This window comes from Kogia breviceps, chromosome 5 (assembly GCF_026419965.1).
Source record: "Kogia breviceps isolate mKogBre1 chromosome 5, mKogBre1 haplotype 1, whole genome shotgun sequence".
In the NCBI taxonomy this organism is placed as follows: Eukaryota; Metazoa; Chordata; class Mammalia; order Artiodactyla; family Physeteridae; genus Kogia; species Kogia breviceps.
This window is the reverse complement of record NC_081314.1, coordinates 75,405,149-75,427,818: the sequence shown is the minus strand read 5'-3', so window position 1 is coordinate 75,427,818 and position 22,670 is coordinate 75,405,149. Positions and strand designations below refer to the sequence as shown.

General features: G+C 38.5%; 1 protein-coding gene across 8 annotated transcripts in view; it reads right to left on the bottom strand.

The window, feature by feature from the left end:
* OPA1 (OPA1 mitochondrial dynamin like GTPase) overlaps positions 1–15,922 on the bottom strand; it is a 96,761-nt gene extending 80,839 nt beyond the window's left edge. Inside the window, exons 1-6 of one of the 8 annotated variants that reach the window (XM_059064017.2) lie at positions 15,659–15,882; positions 11,508–11,826; positions 10,748–10,844; positions 7,965–8,072; positions 6,862–6,915; positions 5,895–5,962 (exon numbers count right to left, since the gene is read on the bottom strand). In XM_059064017.2, the coding sequence (XP_058920000.1) occupies positions 5,895–5,962; positions 6,862–6,915; positions 7,965–8,072; positions 10,748–10,844; positions 11,508–11,826; positions 15,659–15,690 (678 nt within the window). In that variant the 5' untranslated portion in view covers positions 15,691–15,882. Of the gene's footprint in view, positions 1–5,894; positions 5,963–6,861; positions 6,916–7,964; positions 8,073–10,747; positions 10,845–11,507; positions 11,827–15,573 lie in introns of all 8 variants that reach the window. The other 7 variants (XM_059064021.2, XM_067034246.1, XM_059064019.2 and 4 more) reach the window with 7 other exon arrangements.
* Positions 15,923–22,670: the final 6,748 nt, after the last annotated feature.

Here is a 22,670-nt window from a genome sequence, read left to right as displayed (position 1 = left end):
TCTAAACATCTCCTGGTTACTGTCAATTTGACACTGCAGCTCTCATAGTCCCATATTTCATGTACAGTGTTCTCAGGTTTTTAAAAAAGTATAATGTCAGACCAAGAAAATCAGTGATAACTCCAGAAACCAACATATCAACTGAAAATGCGGCAAATACCTCTAGAAGTTGATAAGCTTGTTAGAAAATATTTTTTTAAATCTTGAAATTATGACTCATTCTTATGTGAATACATTTAAAATGCTATATTTTTGGGAATTCCCTGGCAGTCCAGTGGTTGGCACTTGGCGCTCTCACTGTCGGGGCCCTGGGTTTGATCCTTGGTTGGGGAACTAAGATCCCGCAACCCGGGAGGCATGGCCAAAAAAATAAAATAAAATATTGGGCTGGCCAAAAAGTTTGTTTGGGTTTTTCTGTAAGATATGGAAAAACTCGAATGAACTTTTTGGCCAACCCAATACTATATTTTTAACAGTATTCTAAAGGGCCCATGCCTTGTTTGTTTTTATACCTAGCACACAGAATAAGGCTTGACACTTTAGATGTGTTATGGCCAGCACCTAGGATAGGGCTTGGCCCATGTCTGTTGCTTGAATGAATTAAATGATAACCTACTTTTACCTAAAAATGCACACAGTTTACAGCATAAAATCCAAATTGGGTTTCCTAAAAATTGCCTATTCTGTAAATAAGCTACACATCAACGCTACAGTCCATTTTCCCACTTATCACAATCCCAGAACAGATTCACAAGGAATTAAGAAAAGGGGAGGAAATTAATCAAATAATGTTAATATGCTAACTCATGGAATAATTCTGTATTAGATGGTAATAATCATCATTGTTATTATCATCAGATTAATATTCATTTAGTTCTATCATGTGCCAAGATCTTGTGCTAAAGGGCTTTACAAAATGCTCACAATAACCCTTATCAGGTAGGGTTCCCCCTATTACTGAAGAGGAAGCCAGAAACTCAGAGAAGCTAAGGAACTTATCCAAGGTCACACAGCTCAGAAAACAGGAAGGACAGAGTCTGAATACAGGCAGTGTGACTCCAAAGTCTATACCTGATACCTGTTAGCTCTACAGTCTCACTATTTTCAAAGTGCCTTTGACCTTTCACATTCAATTTACATTTAAATGAGGAAAATGGTAAAACTACAATATTTCAGAGGGCAAATGTAAATTACTCTTTGGAGAAGGAGTTGACAAAGAACAGTGGGCTACATGAGTAGTCCTAGAGACCACAGTGCTTGCAAACCTAAAATATTTACCATCTGGCCTCTAAGGAAAAGCTTGCCAACCCCTGCTTTATTAGTTTTAAAAGTAACTTGGGTCCAGAAAAAATTTCGTGAAAGTGAAGACTTCTTCCCCTTCCATTTAAAAAATACTCCTAGGCACTAAACTATTTTTCAAGTTTGAATAATTCTGCTATTTCATTAGCTAAAAAGATCTATTTTCCTATTTTCCTCCCTTGCAATAATATATAATTCAGCTCAAGATATTTACAGCCAACTAAAATATGTTTATTATTGGATATCAGAAAGAAGTATGTCTTCCTACTTGAATTATTTAATTTGCTCCAATTGGGCTTCCCTGGTGGCACAGTGGTTGAGAGTCCGCCTGCCAATGCAGGGGACACGGGTTCGTGCCCCTGTCCGGGAAGATCCCACATGCCGCGGAGCGGCTGGGCCCGTGAGCCATGGCCGCTGAGCCTGCGCATCCGGAGCCTGTGCTCCGCAACAAGAGAGGCCACAACAGTGAGAGGCCAGCGTACTACAAAACTAAAAAAAAAAAAAAAATATAAAAAATTTAAAAAATTAAAAAAAAATAATTTGCTCCAATGGAGAAATATCATATCCTACTTTACTATTTGGACAATTTCTACAAATAATAATTTTAAGAGGTGAAAAAATCAGTCTATTACCAATAGTTTTTATCGATAATACAATTTCTACCAAATCCCCTTTGTTCTAAATTATTACCTAAAAACACTGTTATGTACACAGTATATATTTAATGTTTTTTAAATGACATAAAAATGCAATATGCTTATTATTAAGGAATAAAACAAGTATCTAACCAAGTATAGTTGTCAATTGTTAGCTGCTCAGGAAACCTAAATTCCCTGAATCTGCAGCTACTCGATGGTGCTGGTTGTGAGAATTTCATTTTGCCACAGTTTACATTATTTGTTGCATGAGGAACCCCAGAAATGTAAGTCCTACTTAAGCAACACTGCTTTGTTACAACTCAGAATTCCGAGTGTAAGTGCTACCTTCACATTCTTGCTCTCCTCAATAGTTGTCAAATATTGAAGGCCAGGAGAAATTCAAACAATCAGCAAAAAGACACATTGCATAAAATCTTTGGGCCCACTCTTGTTAGCATTAATCAAAGTTGCTTACTTTAAATCAGACTTTTACTGAGTTAAATCAACTGAAGAATTGTGTTAAGAGTTCAGCATTATCCTAGGTGCTCTGAGAACAGAGATTTTGTGATAGAAACAGCCTATTAAACAGTAAGAATGAAAGCCAAAGTACATAGTGTTTCATCTGTGAAATGTTTTAAATGGTTAAGAGAATAATTATTGGGACTAAAATGGTTATGGAAGGCTTCACAAAGGTGACAACTGAACTGGGCTTTCAGGATGAGTGGAAATTAGGCAGAGAAAAGGGAAGAGAGATATTTCAGAGGGTAGGTATAAAATAAGTAAAGCCACGCAAATAAGAATTACAGTAACGTGGAAAGGAAGAGCATTACTATTTAATGATTATTTTTTAAAAAGTAACAATACTTTTTATGAATTGGACTTCAAATATTTTCTATAAATTATAAATGGGCTTGTAACCTTCAGAATGACCATATTCCTTACTTCTATGAGACGTTTATGAGCCATCAGAAACATGATAGAACAAAAGCGCAGATAATGTCTCATTTAGCAAATTAATTTTCACTAGAACACAACGTTACGGAATCTAAAAAAAGGAGATACACTAAGTGGTCCTGTCACCTATATATACTATGACCAATATACAGAAATCTACTGACTTACAAACCAGGTGAGTCCATTAATTCACTAAAAAAGGTTTGCCACTCCAATTCCGAATTTGTCTTCAGGTAGTTCTAAAGGTCTCCAGGTCTCAAGAATATTATTCAGGTTCACACTAAGGGCTCTTTCTAATATTTTTCTATAGTGAACACAAGTTTAAACATTTTTGATTAACTAAAAGCATTTACTAAAATGTGGTTTCAGTATTTTTCCATTTTTTATTTATCAAAAATATGTAGAAGAACTTTTGATAAACATTACTGTCCACAAACTGAACGGATATAAATCCAGGCAAAATCAAAGAAACTTGAGGTTTAGTTAGCCTGTGTAGCATTATGTGGGAATACATGCTTTTTGACTTTTTGAAGACCTCAATCACAACTTTCTAGAACACCTAAAAAGTCTAGTGACCCCAGACTGGGAACCACAGGTAATCTGTCTATTGTGTGGTTCATTCTGCCTGACTCAAGTCAATCTGGCATCTGTGTTCCTGCAACTCCCTGTCACTTTCACTTCAGTTGACTTAGAAAGGTTCCTAATTGTCCCTCTACTTGCCAGCACTTTTCCAGATGTGTTCTCTTATTAGAAAGAACAAGTTTTTCTTTTTACTTCTAGTGAAAATGTTTTAAATTTATTACTACATTAAAAAAATCTGATTCACATTTACTTTTACATTTCTAATAGAAGTCTAGCCAGAAACTTTGGTATAAACCCAACAATCATTAAGCTAAGGCATGAACACCATAAATCTTGGGGCTCTCAGACACCAGACTGAACCAATCAAAAAGGTACCACCTGAACTCTGGATGCCATCCTACCACCTCTGATTATTGCCCAAATTTTCAAATTTGATGCTTTAGAATAATTTCAAAAAGGCTTCTGCTAAGGTCTCCCTTTACATGCTTACATTCAACCATCAATTTACAGACAAGTCTCTTGCAATTAGTTTATCTGCATCTTGCCGGAGTAGTTCATTATTTTCAAATATCACAGGTAACAGTGAAGCCTTGAAAACATAATGCTGCATATTAATAAAATTTAAAACCACTAGTTGAGGTTGAAAACACTTTTTCTGTATAGTAAACATTTATACTAGCATTTAATACTGATTTAACCTATAATGAAAACGGCTTAATTTATGACAAATAGTTGGAAATAACTGGTGCGTTTTTAATGGGCAAGATAATCACCATAAATTATGGAAAAGTTAAAAAGAAATAGTCTACAACAGCACTTATCTTCAAGCAAAGTAAACTATAAAATAAAGCAATAAATTTGCTCTCATGTCTACTGTATAAAATAAAATCTGTAAATATAAATTCCCAGAGATCAGTTCTCTTGTTTCTTCTATACTGCAGAGCTCTTGATCATTTATCAGTTACTACTCATTTATCACCTTAGCAGGATTTTAAGGGAATTATCTGTCAGGCCCTAAACAGGATTCTCATTTACCAAAACAATCCTAGGCCATATCAGAAAAGAAAAGAGATGCAAGCCTCCCCTAACTGATCTAGGCAACAAGAAATCCTGTCGCTCAAAAACCATACTACCATACTTGTAACAGGGGTTCCTTCTCCCCAGTTAGATTAGCTTTTCTCTGCACATTAAGTCTATCTGCATTAAGGGCCAAGGCCTTGGCTCAAAATAAGCTGTGCTGATATCATAGGCTAATTTCTATTCAAATTTTTCTTCCCAGTAGCATGTATAGTCAAGGGTATCCCTTGGTTAAAATAATGCCAGTGGAAAAGGTATCAAAAATGATCAAGTTAAAAGGCAAACACACACACGTGTACACACACATTTTGAGAAATGTTTTCTCCAAAACATCAAGTTAAAAGACAAAAGAAAAAAAATATTTTGAAATATAATTAAAACTTGGAATATCATGTAAAAGGCTCAAAGTTGAAGGACAGGAAACAAGATGGAAGTCCACACATAGGAATTACTTTCTTCCTGCTTCCCCAAAAAACATAAAATTATTTACCTCAATGATGTAAAACCATAACAACCTTCATCATTTAATTTTTAAATGTTCATACTGAGTTTTTAAATGTTCATGGAGTATTTTTTCCAGATATTTATTTATCTAGGTTATTATTATTAAAAAAAAACAACTTCCAAGGAATCAGTTATCTTACCAATTTCAAAAGATGAAAAAAATGAAGAGTAAGACAATATCAGGTTAACATATGAATATAAATATACAACAATGCATATTATTCTACATCAGCAATTCTAAAAGTTTCATATGGGTTTTAATGCATGAATTGAAATTAACATATCCTAAATAACTCCATACATAATTTTGTTGACTATCAATGTAACAGAAGTCCTTTAGTAACAAACTTGCTATTCCCTTAGTATTTCCCCTAACTGTATATCACGAAACATTAGTCCCTAGAAGGTATTTCATGGAAGAAGGGTTTTGTTGCTAAATAAATCTGGAAAATCCTGCACACTTTGACTTCTCTTAGAGATTCACAATGCACATGCATATATTAAGGTCTGAGAAATCCTAGGGAAAAGAAAAGAAGGCTGCTTGTTTTATTTATACCAGCTTTCCCCCCACACATACTTAACAACAAAACCCTTTGTTGGGGACAACCCTGGAAACTAATATTTCACAGACATATTTGAGGGAAACTGGCTTCTCCAATTATATTTCCAGAACTGTTGAATAATACCTTGCATTTTGTACCAAGAATAATAACAATACCTCCGCTGGAGGTTTTTATGTTTGTTTCTCAGATGTTACCATTTTCAGATCTTCCAGGGTAGGTAAAAACTTTAAAAAATCTTTCAAGACTATCTATGTGAAGAATGCTCCTTTATACGTACCTTTCTATAACGCTTGTCACTTTCAGACCCGGGATCTGTCGCTCTAAATGCCGTTTCTCCAGGTGAACCTTAAAGGTAAATATGCAGTCCTTTAAATTCTCCAGTGAAGTCAATAGCCTAAACTAAATTCCAAATTATGTTTAGTCGGTTGAAAGATAGAAGGATTTTTAGAGCAAAAATCACTTTTTGGAAAGCTACTCTTACTTTAAGGAACACAGTAGTAACCTAAGAAAAAAAATTTCAAAACCATTATAGGACATGTTTAACTGATTTTTTAAAATATCACTGAAAATTACAATAAAAAATAAGGCAATCTTTGATAAGGATTATTTTACATGAGAGTACTTACAGTTCAGCCACACACTACTGACATTACAGACCATATACAGTAAAAAAAAAATTAAATTAAAAATGTCAACTATGACAGGACAGATGAGACAAACTAAAATGACTTTTGCTTCAATTATCAGAAACAATCAGGGCTTCCCTGGTGGCACAGTGGCTGAGGATCCGCCTGCCGATGCAGGGGACACGGGTTCGTGCCCCGGTCCGGGAAGATCCCACATGCCGCGGAGCGGCTGGGCCCGTGAGCCATGGCCCCGGAACCTGTGCTCCGCAACGGGAGAGGCCACAACAGTGAGAGGCCCGCGTACCACAAAAAAAAAAAAAAAAAAAAAAAAAGAAACAATCAGATCAGGTTCAAGAAAATATTTTGGTTAACCAAACTTTCTTTTTAATAGCTTTAATCTTATAATATAGACACATATTTAGGAATTTCAGTTTTACCACAAAAAAATTATTTTAATATATCCACCTAAAGGATAATGAATTTGCCCAATATAATTCTGACATTTTAAAATTCAGCATAAGCAATATTATAAATTTGGTCTGCAATTTTATTTGCAGCTAGTTTATTAGATGCATTTAAAAGGCATGTTAAGATCAGCAAAAATATCTGTTTACACACCTAACAAGAGAAGTAGGTCAGAAGCTTCTATGACTTCACTAACCAATTTGTGACCTGTGAAAAATCAGCAAAGGGGGAAATAGAAATGTAAAATTTAACAATGAGCAAACAAAGATGTCTGAGACCTCAGATTTATATCAAGATAGGGCAGAATTGGGCAAATACACCAGGACTAACCTTAGTAAATTCTACTCATTATGGTCCGTTATAATTAAATTTGTTTTAAAATCACCAAATCGACTCTAACCAATTATGAACAAAAAACACATAGGAAGTATCATCTACTTGTCAAGAACAAGTGATTTATTTTTCCCTCACTGACTAAAGCCAAGCATGTTTAAGTTCTTGCAAATTTTCATTTTGTTGGGCCAAACAAAAATTAAAACCACGGGGACTTCCCTGGTGGTCCAGTGGTTAAGACTCTGTGCTTCCACTGCAGGGGGCACAGGTTCGAAACCTGGTCAGGGAACTAAGATCCCATGTGCTGCATGGTGCGGCCAAAAAATAAAAATAAATTTAAAAAATAGTAAAACCACAGAGCAACAAAACTTCATGCTTGTCCTTTTATCAAAAACCTGGCTTTTATTTGTACTAAATATTTTCATTTAAAAGATGGAAATAGGGACTTCCCTGGTGGTGCAGTGGCTGAGAATCCGCCTACCAATGCAGGGGACACAGGTTCGAGCCCTGATCCGGGAAGATCTCACATGCCGTGGAGCAACTAAGCCCGTGAGCCACAACTATTGAGCCTACGCTCTAGAGCCCGCAAGCCACAACTACTGAGCCCACGTGTCACAACCACTGAAGCCTGCGTGCCTAGAGCCCGTGCTTTGCAACAAAAGAAGCCATTGCAATGAAAAGCCCGCCTGCCGCAAGGAGAGTAGCCCCTGCTCGCCACAACTAGAGAAAGCCTGCGTGCAGCAATGAAGACCCAACACAGCCAAATATAAACAAACAAAATAAATAAATTTATTTTTTTTAAATGTTAATTTAAAATAAATAAATGAATAAAAGATGGAAATAAACAAATGAATACATTTTAAGTATTTTTCCTCTGTGTTTCCCGACATTTTAAACGAGATCAAACACACGTCCTTCCTTACCTGTGGTGAAAAAGTCCTTTAATAAGCTGAGGCTTTCAACAATCTTGTCAAAGTCGGGTGCCAATTTTGCAAGGTCCTCTGAATCAGGAAGGGCTTTTCTAATTTTCTCTGGAGAAGCCAAAAGAAATAGTCTCAAAATAAGAATCTGACTATTAAAACATTCATACAATTTAAATAATCATATATAAACTTAAATATTTTTTTCCATTTTTCTCCCTATTCCAACTACAACTGCTACGTATGTCGGAAACAATGTGTTATTCTGATAATTTTCTACAAGCCATGAAAATTTTTAAAAAATACTCACCAAACATACGGTTTAGAGGGTTATCTTTGATTTATAAGTTAAATGCCTTGAAACAGAAACACTGTATAAATGTTAACACTGGACTGGAATCAGAAGTATTTTTGGGGAGGAAGTCACAGCAGAAAGGCAATGAATCAAAGAAAAAAGAAAAAATATCTTTTGTAGCACCTGACCTGAATTCAAAAAAAAGTGATGAAATACCATTTCAAGTTTAAGAACAGAATTCCATTACTTTTCTCTCTCCTTTTGTATTCCCTAGGAAGACTTACACTTGTTACCAATTCAAAAACACTGTCTCTGAACCCAAGACAAGCGATTACTTTATTATTGCTAGCTTTATTTATAAAGTGATCAAGTATTTATTTTTGTTTACAAATACTCAACAATTATGTCAAAGTTTGGTACAACTTTACAGTGCCTTCTGAATTAGGAAGGGTTTTCTAATTTCCTCTGGAGAAGATAAAACACAAAGTTTCTCAAAATAAGAATATGTATTAGGTCTTATTCTAAGTGCTATAATAGCATTAACTTGTTTAATCTTCATGTCAATGCTACAAAACAGTTCTCATCAACCATAGAGGAATGGGGCACAGAGGCTAAGCAACAGGACCTGAACATAGAGCAAAGTGGGGGTTTAAGCCTAGACAGTCTAGCTTCAGAACCCAGGCTTGCAGTCACTACAGCGTGGGACTAATGAATGCATAACGTTAAAAGCTCTTCTCATAAACGTTAGAAAAATAATTTGAAGGAGTGCTTTTCCTGTAAATATCTTTGTCAATGCAACAATTTTATCTTTAAGACAGTGCTGTGAATAGTGCATGCAGAGATTAAATCCACCCCCGTACACACCTAAGCTAAAGTCTAAAAAATGTCTACACAAAGTCATAAAAAAGAGGAAAATAATTTCATCAGAAAAAAATCTTTTTCTAAAGATCACCATGAGTTACTGGCAATTATAACTATCAAATATACTTTTTTTTCCCTCATCTATCTATTATTTGAAAAAGGGAACAACGAAAGACTAACAGGAGAAATTACTCTGGACACTAGCAGGCTTTTAAGGAACCTGGTTACAAAAAGAGGTAACCAAGGTACTCAATCAAAGGGAGCTAGTTAGGTGAAGCACAGTGCATCTGTTCTGGGTAACATCACACAACATTGAAAATGATATTCAAGAAGGCTGCTCGGCAGAGTAGAAAATGCTGACAAATGTGTTAGGTAGCAAAAGACAAGATAGCAAAGTGTATGTTCACTATGACTATATAATTCTTAAAAAGGAAAGTAAAATATTAACCACATACAGAAAATAGGTACAATTAAAAGAAACTGATCCCTAAGGATAGTGGCAGCTGTGTTAAACTGATGAACTAGTGGTTAATTTTTTTCCGTATCAATTTTTTTTCTGCTATTCTATTAGTTTATCATTAAAATAAAACTGCTACAACCAGCCATCATCAAAAAATCTACAAACATGGTGGTGTGATGAACTGGGAGATTGGGATTGACATATATACACTAATGCATATAAAATGGATAACTAATAAGAACCTGCTGTATATAAAAAAAAATCTACAAACAATAAATGCTGGAAAGGGTGTGGTGAAAAGGGAACCCTCTTGCACTGTTGGTGGGAATGTAAATTGATACAGCCACTATGGAGAATAGTATGGAGGTTCCTTAAAAAACTAAAAATAGAATTACCATATGACCCAGCAATCCCACTACTGGGCATATACCCAGAGAAAACCATAATTCAAACAGACACATGCACCCCAATGTTCATTGCAGCCCTATTTACAAAAGCCAGGACATGGAAGCAACCTAAGTGCCCATCGACAGATGAATGGATAAAGATGTGGCACATATATGCAATGGAATATTACCCAGTCATAAAAAGAAACAAAACTAGTTATTTGTAGTGAGGTGGATGGACCTAGAGTCTGTCATACACAGTGAAGTAAGTCAGAAAGAGAAAAACAAATACCATGTGCTAACACATATATATGGAATCTAAAAAAAAAGGTTCTGAAGAACCTAGGGGCAGGACAGGAATAAAGACAGACATAGAGGATGGACTTGAGGACACGGGGAGGGGGAAGGGTAAGCTGGGACGAAGTGAGAGAGTGGTATGGACATATATACACTACCAAATGTAAAACAGATAGCTAGTGGGAAGCAGCCGCATAGCACAGGGAGATAAGCTCGGTGCTTTGTGACCACCTAGAGGGGTGGGATAGGGACGGTGGGAGGGAGACTCAAGAGAGAGGAGATATGGGGATATATTTATATGTACAGCTGATTCACTCTTATACAGCAGAAACTAACACACCATTGTAAAGCAATTATACTCCAATAAAGATGTCAAAAAAAAAAAACTGCTACAACCTTAAACTTAGAGTTAAGGAGCTATCTCAATACAACTATTTCTCTTTCTTAAAGATACAACCAAGAAAAGTATTTTAATGTTGATACAAACCCCAATCGATATACTCATCAATCTCCCATACAATGTCAGGCACAATCCATTTATAGTCACTAAGGTCAGGTATCATGTCTTTCCACTGATCAAAAGTCTAAAAGATAAGAAAGTATGCCAATCAAATGATCTGAATGCCATGTAAAATATTTAAAAAAACTATTTAAATGTATTTTGTTAAACCATGTTAAGCTATTAAGAGCAATGTATTATGTTCAAAATTTTTAGAAACAAAGTGGTCTCTGCTCTTCTAAAAATAAATGAGCAAACAAGCATATAAAACATGTAAATGTTCCTTTACTAAATACAGAAAATGGAAAAATTCAAAATGTACTCCTATTTCAAATGAGTTTCATGATTTGGCTTTAAACAACACTGAGGAATACAAGGAAGACAGACCAGAGATCAGGATACCCCGCCTTTGGTCCCAGAGCTGCCACACAGTTGCATGAGCATGCCACTTACTTCCCTGCCTGTGCTACTAAATGGCAAAGCTGAAAATAAAACCTAAGTGTTCTTACTCCCAGACCAGTGCTCCTTCCATTAGGCCATTTTCATCTCTTATAATATAACTAAGATTCAGAGAGCATTTTCCTATTAGCACCATTAAAACAATTCAGCACATAATAGAGACACACAATAAATGTTTAAACATCTAATTACATTCTACTGTACTAAAGAAAAATGACATATGCTAAAAAAAAACCTTAAAACAATCATGCTGGAATAACTGGAAAAGCAGTAGTAAAGTTAAACTCACCTTTTTGGCTGTATAGCCACCCCCGACAGCAGATCCGAGTATGAGATACCGAAGTTTTAAGAGCCTTGCAGCTAATCTCGCTGGCCAAAAATTTCTGCGGGGCTGGTAGCCATATTTAATTGGAGAAAGTTTCAGTTTACGTAAAGGAAGGTTAGTTAGAGAGGAGAACTGCTGAAATGAGGTTCTGAAGTGGGGTCTTTGAAGCTTTAAGATAGGATGATGAGAATGATAAATACTTCGTGAAACCAGATGCAGTTTTTGTAGTGGTAAGCTTCCTTTTGTTCCAGAGCTGTATTTCACTAAGGACTGGCAGACCTCACTGAAAGAAAAATAGGTGTGGAAGAAAGATCAGATGGGGAAACAATGCAAAGGAAACGATATAAAAGAGCAATATACAAAAGGGAAAACACACAGGCACACATGACCAATCACACTGTGTCTTACGATACCCCACAGTTACTAACCATTTACTGTGTGCCAGGCACTGCTGCAGCAGGAGCTAACTCATTTGATCCTGCTGATAATCCTATGATAAAAGTACTAGTATCGTCCCTATTTTACCAACGAGGAAAAGGCAGACAGACATAAGTAAGTTGCTGAAGTCCCCACTGACATAAGGAGTAAAGGAGCGATTCAAACCTAGGCAGTGGGACTCCAGAGCCTGTCCCCTAATTTACTATATGTGGGCTATGATCCTGGTCCAAGAAATCAAAACGGAAAACAAAAAAGGTAGAGACTTATTTTATTAACTACTGACAGCTATTTGCTGTCAGTAAAGTTGAAAACAAAATATCTTTGTATAGTGATATATCCAAACTAAACTCATCATGGTAATCATTTTGAAATGGTATAGAAATACCAAATCACCATGTTGTATAATAGGAACTAACACAGTGTTGTAGGTCAATTATACTTCAAAAACAAACAAATAAACAAACACACATAGAAAAGAGATCAGATTTGTGGTTACCAAAGGAAGGGGGTGGCAGAAGGGGGAATTGAATGAAGGCAGTCAAAAGGTACAAATTTAGAGTTCTAAGATAAATACTAAGACTATAATGTACAACATGATAAATACAATTAACAGGCTGTATGTTATATATGAAAGTTGTTAAGATAGTAAATCCTGAGAATTCTCATCACAAAAAATATTTTTTCTATTTCTTTAATTTTGTATCCATATGAGACGACAGCTGTTCACAAAACTTACTATGGCCATCATTTCATGATGTATATAAGTCAAATCACTATGCTGTACACCTTAAATCTACACAGTGCTGTACGTCAATTATACCTCAATAAAACTGGAAAAAAAGATGTGCTTAATAGCAAAAAATGTTCACTTAAATATCTAATATTAAGAACATAAATTGGGCTTCCCTGGTGGCGCAGTGGTTGAGAATCCGCCTGCCGATGCAGGAGACACGGGTTCGTGCCCTGGTCCGGGAAGATCCCACATGCCGCGGAGCGGCTGGGCCCGTGAGCCATGGCCGCTGAGCCTGCGCGTCCGGAGCCTGTGCTCCGCAATGGGAGAGGCCACAACAGTGAGAGGCCCGCGTATCGCAAAAAAAAAAAAAAAAAAAAAAAAAAAAAAAGAACATAAATTTATAAACTATGGTACATAAACAAAAGAGAATACTGAGAATACTGTGTATAGCCATTAAAGTGATAAAATATGAAGACCATGTAGATATATGAAAAAATTTCATGTAATGTTAGGCTAAAATGGTGGTATGAAAATAAATGTGAATTATGGATGCACCTATACAAAAAAAGGTGTGTAAACTTTTACTTTTAAGCACAAAAGTTCCAATAGCTTATAACACCTATTCTTTGCCCTCTCATCTATGTTTCACAATACTGAGATGGTCCAGGAATGGAAATTAAGGAAAAATTATTAACACCTAATGTACCTGGCTCCCCAGAAATAGAAAGAAAGGGGGGAACACCCCAAAGAGAAAAGAATCTAAATGCACATGTTACTATCTGAGTTCTTCCTTCCTGTCCTTCCTGACAGAGAATGAAAGTCTCCTCCCAACAAACACACGCCTGATTATCTTATTCAACACACAGTGTTGTGCTTACTATGTTCTTACCATGGTGCTTACTATGGGCTAGGCCCCATACTAAAGAATAAATTTTTAATTCATTTAATTACACGGGAGTAGAAATATCTTAAGGAAAAGGAATCAAGGAACATTGAAATAATGTTGTGAAGAGGACAGTGAGGGGAAAGGGGTACCTAACTGCCAGGCATTATGTCAGATGTTTACACAAATGCTACTGTTAACTCTCAGAAAAATCCAGTAAGGTAAGTATCCTTATTTTACCAACTTGCTTTTTTTAAACTGTGTCTTGCCTAAGGTAGAATGACTAGTGAATGGTGGAAAAGGAATATGAATATATACTTCTATATTAGGCCAAACTAAAAATCAAATGTGATGCAAAACAAGGCTCCCCGACCCCAACCCCAGAAATAATCTATTCACACTCATCCATCATCTCCTTTTAATCTATGTACTGTTTCCTAGCATGTTATTATTTTTTCAACAATTTTATGCAAATATTTATTGCACCTAAATAAATGTTGGCCATTGGTTTTCTCATATGTCTATGAGCATATTTAGATATATATGTCAAAGAATGTTTATTTATTAAAGAGTAAGAATTTAAATGTACTCCTTCATAACATGCATAGGAACTACATCAAAAGACAAACTCCAGAACTTGGGGCATCTGACCTTCCGCATTTCTACTTCTGCAGGCAGCTAAACTGTGCTATCAACATAAGACATTTTAAGCCATGACTACAGAGTCAATAGTAACTTTAGAAACAATTTAGCCGACAGCATCCAATTGAATAAACAATTATCAGTTGATAATTAGTTGGTTGGAAACTCAATTTTTAAAGTTTTTCCTACATATCTTAATTGCTCCAACAAAGTACGCTATTTTCTGCGAAGTCTTTTCTTGCTTAAAGAAAATTAGATATATTTCCCCAGTAAATACTGAGGAGTAGAAATAAAAAGGTTGTAAATAACTTAGTTCAGTACCAAGGGCTGTAGATTTACTCAGAAATTAAAATTCCATGACATTAGAAGTAACTTATTCAATTATTCTAATTGACTGAAACTTCAACTATTGTATACCATTCAGTTCTAAATTTAGACTCAAATTAACCTTCATAAAACAAATGGATCCCATCACTTATAAACACTATAAATTACACCACTTAAAACATTCCGAAAAAAATTCAAGACAGGTGTTTAGAGACTGAGTTAATTCAGGAAAACCAAGTTTTTCCAACCTTGCTTGATGTATGTTACTTCTCATCAAATGCCTGAAACAATGAGTTAAACCTGAAGATATCTAAGGATACTAGAACACAGCTACGAGTAAAGATTAAAGTCAAATTTAATTTCATTAAAAATGCACATAGTAACCCATAGAAATGTAAATACTTCTATGATTTTCGATTTAGGATTAACACAGACCACGGCAACAATAACACAGTGATTAGAAAGGTGGTGCTACATTCACCACCTCACATCCAAAAAGCAAGTCTCCCTTCCTAAACACTGAAAAAAGCTGCTATTAAGAGAATATCTCTAATCACCATCTCTGACACTACATGTATGCGTCACCGCTCCAGATCTGACTCCAAATCATGTTCACTCAGCGTACTAAGAGGCAGAGTCCCCTTCACCCCGAGAGAAGAGCTCAGGTACCTGCAAAAGCAATGTAAGCTGGCGTGGAGGCAGAAACAAAAGACAGTGAGAATTAAGAGACGCGGCAAGGGTGACACATGGTTAGAGTCATACAGCCCGGACAGAAACAAGAAGCCACCAGAGACAGAGATAACAGCGAGGATAGAAGGGTGAAAGGGGCAGGTACAAAAGGACAATAGAAAAGGCCAAGACTGAAAAGCGCCCAGAATCTTCCGAGGGGCATAGGAACACGGACAGGGGCCAGAACCTAGGTAAGCCTAGTCGGGGCTCCTGTCACTCCGGGTCCTCAAAAATATCCCGGAATCCTCCAACTGCTCTCTGCTTGGCCTGAGAGTTACCTGCACATTCTGGATGTCGTGATGGGACAACCTCGTTTTCTGGAGGCCCCGGAAATAACGGGGCCAGGTTGGAGCCCGCACTTACCAGGCCACGGCAGCCTGGCGTAGTCGCCACATCCCGCCGGCGAGGAGGTCACACAGGCGCCGAGGCGGCCAGGGGGAAGCCTCGGTGTCAGCCCCAGTCCGGCTCCTACTCCAGGAATGACCCAAGAAGAGGCCCTCGGCAACAAGGGCACAGAGCAGCCGCTGCGGACCTCCCAATGGCGAACGAACTTCCGTGAGAGCCTGCTCGGCACCCGTACTCGGTCCGTCGGTCAAACCTCCACCCCACGCCTCTTCCTAGGAGGGCAGCACAAACGGTCCGGCGGAGGACTCACGCATGCGCTCAAAGCCTCTGTAGGAACCACAGTATTTTCCCCTCCCCTCCCCTCTCCCCACCCCGGCCCGCCCCGCCCCTCCCTTTTTGTTTCCCGAGTGGAATGGTGAATTCGTGCCTCTGGTTAAAGGCTTGTGGAGGGGAGGGGTCGAGGTGTGGGGCAGGGGCTGAAGGGCGAGAAATACGGAGTGATAAATTCTTACTGGGTGGCTACCATTTAGAAAATTTGGTATTGCAGGAGCATAGAGGAGCCTAGGGAATACAAAATGAATACAGTACAGGGATAGAGTAATAGAATAGAGTAATGAAAACCCACGGCTGCCCCTTTGCCCTGCTCCTTTGTATGGCCTCTTTGTTTACGAAGTACTTTCATATTCTTAGAGCAATCTCCGGAGGCTGGAGAAGTACTGGACAAGTTAAATGCTTTAGAATCTCTGAAGGTCAGATCTAAGAGGGGTCATGAATTAGACCTAAGGGCTTGGGACAAGCTTGTGCAGTTTATAAAGGCGTCAAAAATGATTTTGTTCATTTATTCCTTAACCGGCTTTCAGCTGGCTTTTTTTTTTTTTTTTTTTTTTTTTGCGGTACGCGGGCCTCTCACTGCTGTGGCTTCTCCCGTTCAGGAGCACAGGCTCCGGACGCGCAGGCTCAGCGACCATGGCTCACACGCCCAGCCGCTCCGCAGCACGCGGGACCTTTCCGGACCGGGGCACGAACCCGTGTGCCTTACATCGGCATCTCAGCCACTGCGCCACCAGGGAAGCCTTCATCTGGCTTTTAATCACACTAATTTGTTGAAGTTGCTGGTGTCAAAGCCTCCAACAATTCCATATTGCCAGTGGTCACTGGACCGCTCCGCGTTCAGCTCAGAATATTGGACCTCAGCACGCTCCTTAATCGGCTTCTCTCTCCTGGCTTTCAGGACATCACATTCACCTTTTCTCAAGGACCTGCTTCTCCCCAGTCTCCTTTGCCATTTCCTCCTCCCAGCCTCTAAACGTAGGATCTCTTGAGATCCTGGACCCCTTCTCTTTTCTGTCTTCATTATCTCTCTAAGTAGTCTAAGTCAGTTCTACGACTTTAAATACCCTTTTCCCATTCCAACTCTTATCATTTTATGTCTTATGTGGAAACGGGCCCATACAAGGGATGTGGCCTGTGGAAGGTAGTGAAATCAGTTAGTGGCCCAATAGCAGAGGGCTGGGTATGCCCCCTTCATTTTCAGAACTCCACCCCCGGCACATGCTACACACAAAATTCCTTTCCCCGTAATCATAAGACTCATAAGGCAGTGTGCATCCATTCACAGTAATACCAAATATAGACCCAGCCTATGGTAGTAAACTTCCCAAATGAAGGACTCTGGGATTTTCTTTATTATATTTAGTGTGGTGACTGTTTTAATGGCAAGTACAAATGGGAACTTGCTATACTGATCTGTACAAAATGTAGGTTTTCCCAGGATTGTAGATTTATGCAAAAATTCCTTTGTTACTGTTAATTCCAGTTGTTTTATGGAAAAAAAAGTGGAAACCAAATAATGGCAACTCCTTTCATATATGGGTTATCTTTTCATCTTACAAAGTCCTTGTTTTGTGATTCTACTTCTAGGCATTTAGCCTACTGAATCTGTTCTCTGAAAAACTGGGTTCTCCTCTTGGTGGGTGTCAAGCCAAAAGACACAACTAAGCCAAAGTTCAGGAGAAGGAAAGATTTATTCCTTGCAGCAAGTGAGGAGAAAACTGGAAAATCTCCCAAAGCAGTGATTCCTCCAACAGCAAAATTGGGGAAGTTGTAAGCTAAGGAAACGTGCATGTTTATGAAGGGGTTGGTCAGTCAACAGAGTCCAAGCTTGAGTTGACTGGAGTCACACAGGTCAGAAAATGTCAACATCATCATCCCTTAGGTGCCAGTTGATCTGGTGGTTGAGGCTTCAAGCTAATCTTTACCAGTGAAACAGAACTGGGAGTCTTTACAACTGCTTACATTCTCTTTGCTATAGTTTTCTCTTGCCTGATAACAGTTGTTTGTTTCTGCATTCTTTTGTTCCCTTAAGATCGTTAATTACTGAGACCTGAGGGCAAGCATTGTGGCCAGGCTGAGATCACACAACGGCTTTGGCCCAAAATGCCTTCTCTAATGCCATGAAAGCCATGGGTAGTTTTCTTTCTCCAGACCCTCTACCTCATCTGCTTACAAGTCATGCAAAGATGTATACAGCTGTTTCTTTCTGCATTGTATAAAATAGCAGAAGATCGGAATCAACATCATTAAAAGATAAACTGACTCAATAAAAATTTTAAGGGTTTGCTTGATCAAAAATTATTCAGATCAAGCAGTACTGAACTGTAACAGGGAAGAGCCAATTTTGACTCCATGCTGGATCTGTTTCTTTGACTTTAACCTTTGATTTTCATTGCTTTTTAAATTATAATCATACATAATGGCCTGCCTCAGGGAACCCTGCCCCTCTGCCTGAATGTTAAACTAAAGTGCCTTTCTTTGTTCAGCTCACAGGGAGACAATCTGACCCTGCCCACCTGTGAATGGCTGCAGGAAAGAAGAAATTAACATATCCCCTCCTCAATGCAGGCCATGGGAGGAGATGTTTTGCTAGACTCTTGGCCCTTTTTACTTTACTTCCTCACTGCCTCTCCCTCTCTGATTCTGTAAGAGACTGGCATCCAGACCCCGATAAGATGGTTTTGGGGGACCCTAGTCCGCCATCTTCTCAGCCTGCCAGGTTTCCGAATAAAGTCACTATTCCTTGCCTCAACACCTCATCTCCCAATTTATTGGCCTGTCGTGTGTCCAGCAGAGTGAGATTGGATTCTGTAACAAAGCTAGAATTGGTTAGAAGTGATCCATCCAGTTGACACTTTTATGGAGAAGACACAGAAGTGAAGAAAGGAAATTATTTGGTTGGCTGTAGTTTAAGTGGTTACCTTATTTGGGAAAGCCTAGTTGGCTGTTTCTGATTGGTTGTTTTAGGTTTTGATTTCTTAACCTTGAGGCTTAGGTTTTGTTTTGCTTAGTAGGCTGCTAGAGGGGAACAAAATTTGCCACCACAAAATGTGTCTCTTTGGCATGAGGTTAATTTAAGTTGATTATTTTTAAGAAACAGAAGACTCAGGAAGTCTTTCTTTTTACCTCCCCCTTAGCTGCCTAAGAAATTTGGACAGAGGGCCTGTTGTAGGAATAGAGCTATCACCAGAGATATCTGTAAAAGATATGGACTAGGTGCAGTGGGGGAAACTTAGTGATCAGAATCCACTCTCCATCCAATTGTCTCTGAATGGCCCAGCATTTATTTAGGAAATATTTACTTTTCCAATTCCATGTGAATTTCCTTTCTCCCCTTTGAAGTCCCAAGCCCCTATCCCCAACTTCTTCTTTTGTCTTTAGCTGAGGATGGTACTGATATTTAAGGTAAGGCTTCAGTCATTTTGGTGATTCACAGTTTTTCTGGGTCTCTCCCATGTATACATGTTATTAAACTTTTATTTGATTGTCTCCTATTTATTTGTCTCATGTCAACTTAATTATTAGACTATTGCTGAGCACAAGTTCAGGTGCCCAACACACAGTGATGCGAGAAAGGTTTCTTGAAAGGGCCACGAAAGGAGAATGGGCATATTGTGCTCAGAAAACCCAAACTTCCAGATGGTTTTGGGGGAAGAAGTTTTATAAACAAGATTTAGGATGAAGGCTGCAGTATATATGACTTTTTTCTGATTGGCTGGTGGTGAGGTAAGAGGACCCTGTTCCAGGAATCTTGTACTCAGCCTGTAGTTACCGTTCTCCACCTGAGTGGGGGCCTTAGTTTCTACAGAAGAACTCAAAGTTATGTATATCCCTTGAGGAGGAACCAGGACCTTGCTTTATGGCTGCACTCTTGTCTCTTGATTGCTCCTTCTTTGTTTCTGCATTCCCTTCCTTTCCTAATTAGAAACTGTTTGAATCTGCCTTTTGGAACTCAGGGAAGGTTTAGGAGGCTGAAGCTTTTTTCCTACAAACAAGAAATGGGGGATATAGAAAGGCTTTTGTACCAAGAGGGCCCCATAGCTTCCTGTTCCATTTCAAGGCCAGACAGAAGAACCTAGAAGGGTAGAGGAAAATTTCTTCCTCCTTGACACTGTCAAGACATTAGAACCATCTTGTCTAATGACCTTTTTGTTTAATTAATTTAACAAGAAAAATAGCCAGAAATAGAAATAGTTAAATAAATTATATTCATACTAGCCATGAAAGTCTATGAGTTAGATCTCTTTGTCCTGATAAGGAACAATTTCCAATATATAGTGTCACATGAGAATAAAGGGACAGAATATTGTGTAATCAAAATGCCACCATTGGTCCAAATTCATCCCCCTGACCTGTTTTGTTTGGCTTGTGTTAGCCTATTTGGTGTTTTAAAAATAATATTGAACTTGTTGCTGTTAAAGAGAAAAACCACAGGCCCCAAACAGTGTCACTTATGCTAAAGCCCATGATACCAAACCTAGATTTAACACCTAACCCAATGAGGCCCTCCTGGGTACAAAAGCCTCTCTGTGCCCCTGTTTCTTGTTTATAGAAAAAGGCTTTAGTCTCCCCATCTTCTCTGAGTTCCACTTTGCAGACTCAAGCAATTACTAATTAGGGAAGTGAGGGAATACAGAAACAAAGGAAAAGAATAGTTCAGTGATAAAACAGAGTCATATTTCATCCTCAAGGGATACACATAACCATCTGATGCATATCTTTGAGTTGTTCTGCAGAAGCTAAGACCCTCACCCAGGTGGAGAATGGTGACTACATGCTGACCACAAGCAGTGAACCCCAGACTGGTTGCAACCAGAAGGTTGATGAATAAGATTCCTGAAACATCATCCTGTTACCTCACCACCAATCAGATTAAAGTTCACGAGCTGCAACCGTCAACCCAGATGTTGCTTTTAAAAACCTTCCTGGAAGCCATCAGGGAGTTTGGGTCTTTTAAGCATGAGCTACCTGTTCTCCTTACTTGGCACCCTGCAAATAAATGCTATACTTTCCTTCACCACAACCTGGTGTCAGTAGATTGGCTTTGTGGCACTGCGGGCAAGTGGACCCAAACTTTGTTTGGTAACAGTAACAACCTGGACTTGTGATTGGATCTGAAGTGAGGGGGTAGGGAACCAGTCTTGTGGAGCTGTGCCCCTAACCTGTAGGATCTGATGCTATCTCCAAGTAGTTAGTGTCACAATTGAATTAAATTGTAGAACACCCAGCTGGTGTCTGGAGAATCTGAAAATTGCTTGATGTGAGGGAACCATCCCAATCCCCACCACCCTCACTGACTTTTGGTGACTAGAAGTGTCAGAAGTAAAGCAGAGGATTCAGAGAGCATCAGGAGTAGACACAGGAGGACTCTTTTTCCTTTACTGGAAGGGTCTGGGGAAGGACTTGAGGATGGTGAGTCAGTGGAAAGGAGACTTACTTTCACTGTAAATCCTTTTATACTCTGAATTTGTTAACACGTGTATTATTTACTTAAGGAAATAGATATTTAAAATGTTTTTCTGGTCCAGAAGTCATGAAATAATTTTACTTTTTGTTTGTTTGTTTGTTTTTTTCTTTTTTGTGGTACGCAGGCCTCTCACTGTTGTGGCCTCTCCCGTTGCGGAGCACAGGCTCCGGACGCGCAGGCTCAGCAGCCATGGCTCACGGGCCCAGCCGCTCCGCGGCATGTGGGATCTTCCCGGACCGGGGCATGAACCCATGTCCCCTGCATCGGCAGGCGGATTCTCAACCACTGCGCCACCAGGGAAGCCCATAATTTTACTATTTTAAACTCTCAGATTCAGATGGAAATTGAGCAGTGCACCAGTTAAAATTCCCAAAACATTTATTAATATATTTACCTGCAAAAAGGCATTTTTCAGAGAATCAGGGATCTTCAGAAAGGGAGATGTTAATGGAAACTGAAATATTTGCATTTGTTTTCTTAAGTTTTGTATTAAAATTTTTACAGTAGAAGTTTTTGCCAAGTTCTTCCTGGGAGATGCCCAAGTTCCCTGACACTGCACTCTTACTCTGTGGTTTCCTGGAGAGGGAAACTAGCTAAGTCACACATCATCAGGGTTATCAAACTCTTCCCACCCTTCAGAAAAGCATGTCATAATCCTCATCAACAAACATTATAAATGATTTCCTAAAAATCCTCATTTGGATTATACACACACACACACACACACACACACACACACAAACACACACACACACACATACACACACATATTTATATATATATGGATATATTTTTTAAAAAGAGTAAAACCCAGCCCTGCTCTCAAGTAACCATGGTCTGGCTAGGGAGACACATACCTAAAAAAGGTAAACAATGTTTATGTTTACAAAGGTAAACAATGATTGAGTACATACTGAGGACCTAGTAAGGGGTGGAAGTTCTGCTACAGGGCAGAACTATAGCTTAATCAAGTGGGCTTAAGGAAGACAATTCTGGGGAAAAAAAAAACACAACAGTAAAGGATGAATTTGTAAAGAGAGAGACTGAAGGTTGGGAAGGCTAGATGAGAAAGTCAAATGTGAGGGGTCTGAGCTAAGTACAGCAATGGGGATAGAGGTGAGAGATCATTTAAAAGGATATTTTTGAATATTTAAAGCAATGGAAAACTAAATATGGAAACTAGGGACAGGAATCAAAGATGACTAGTATTTCAAGCTGTAGTGAATCAAC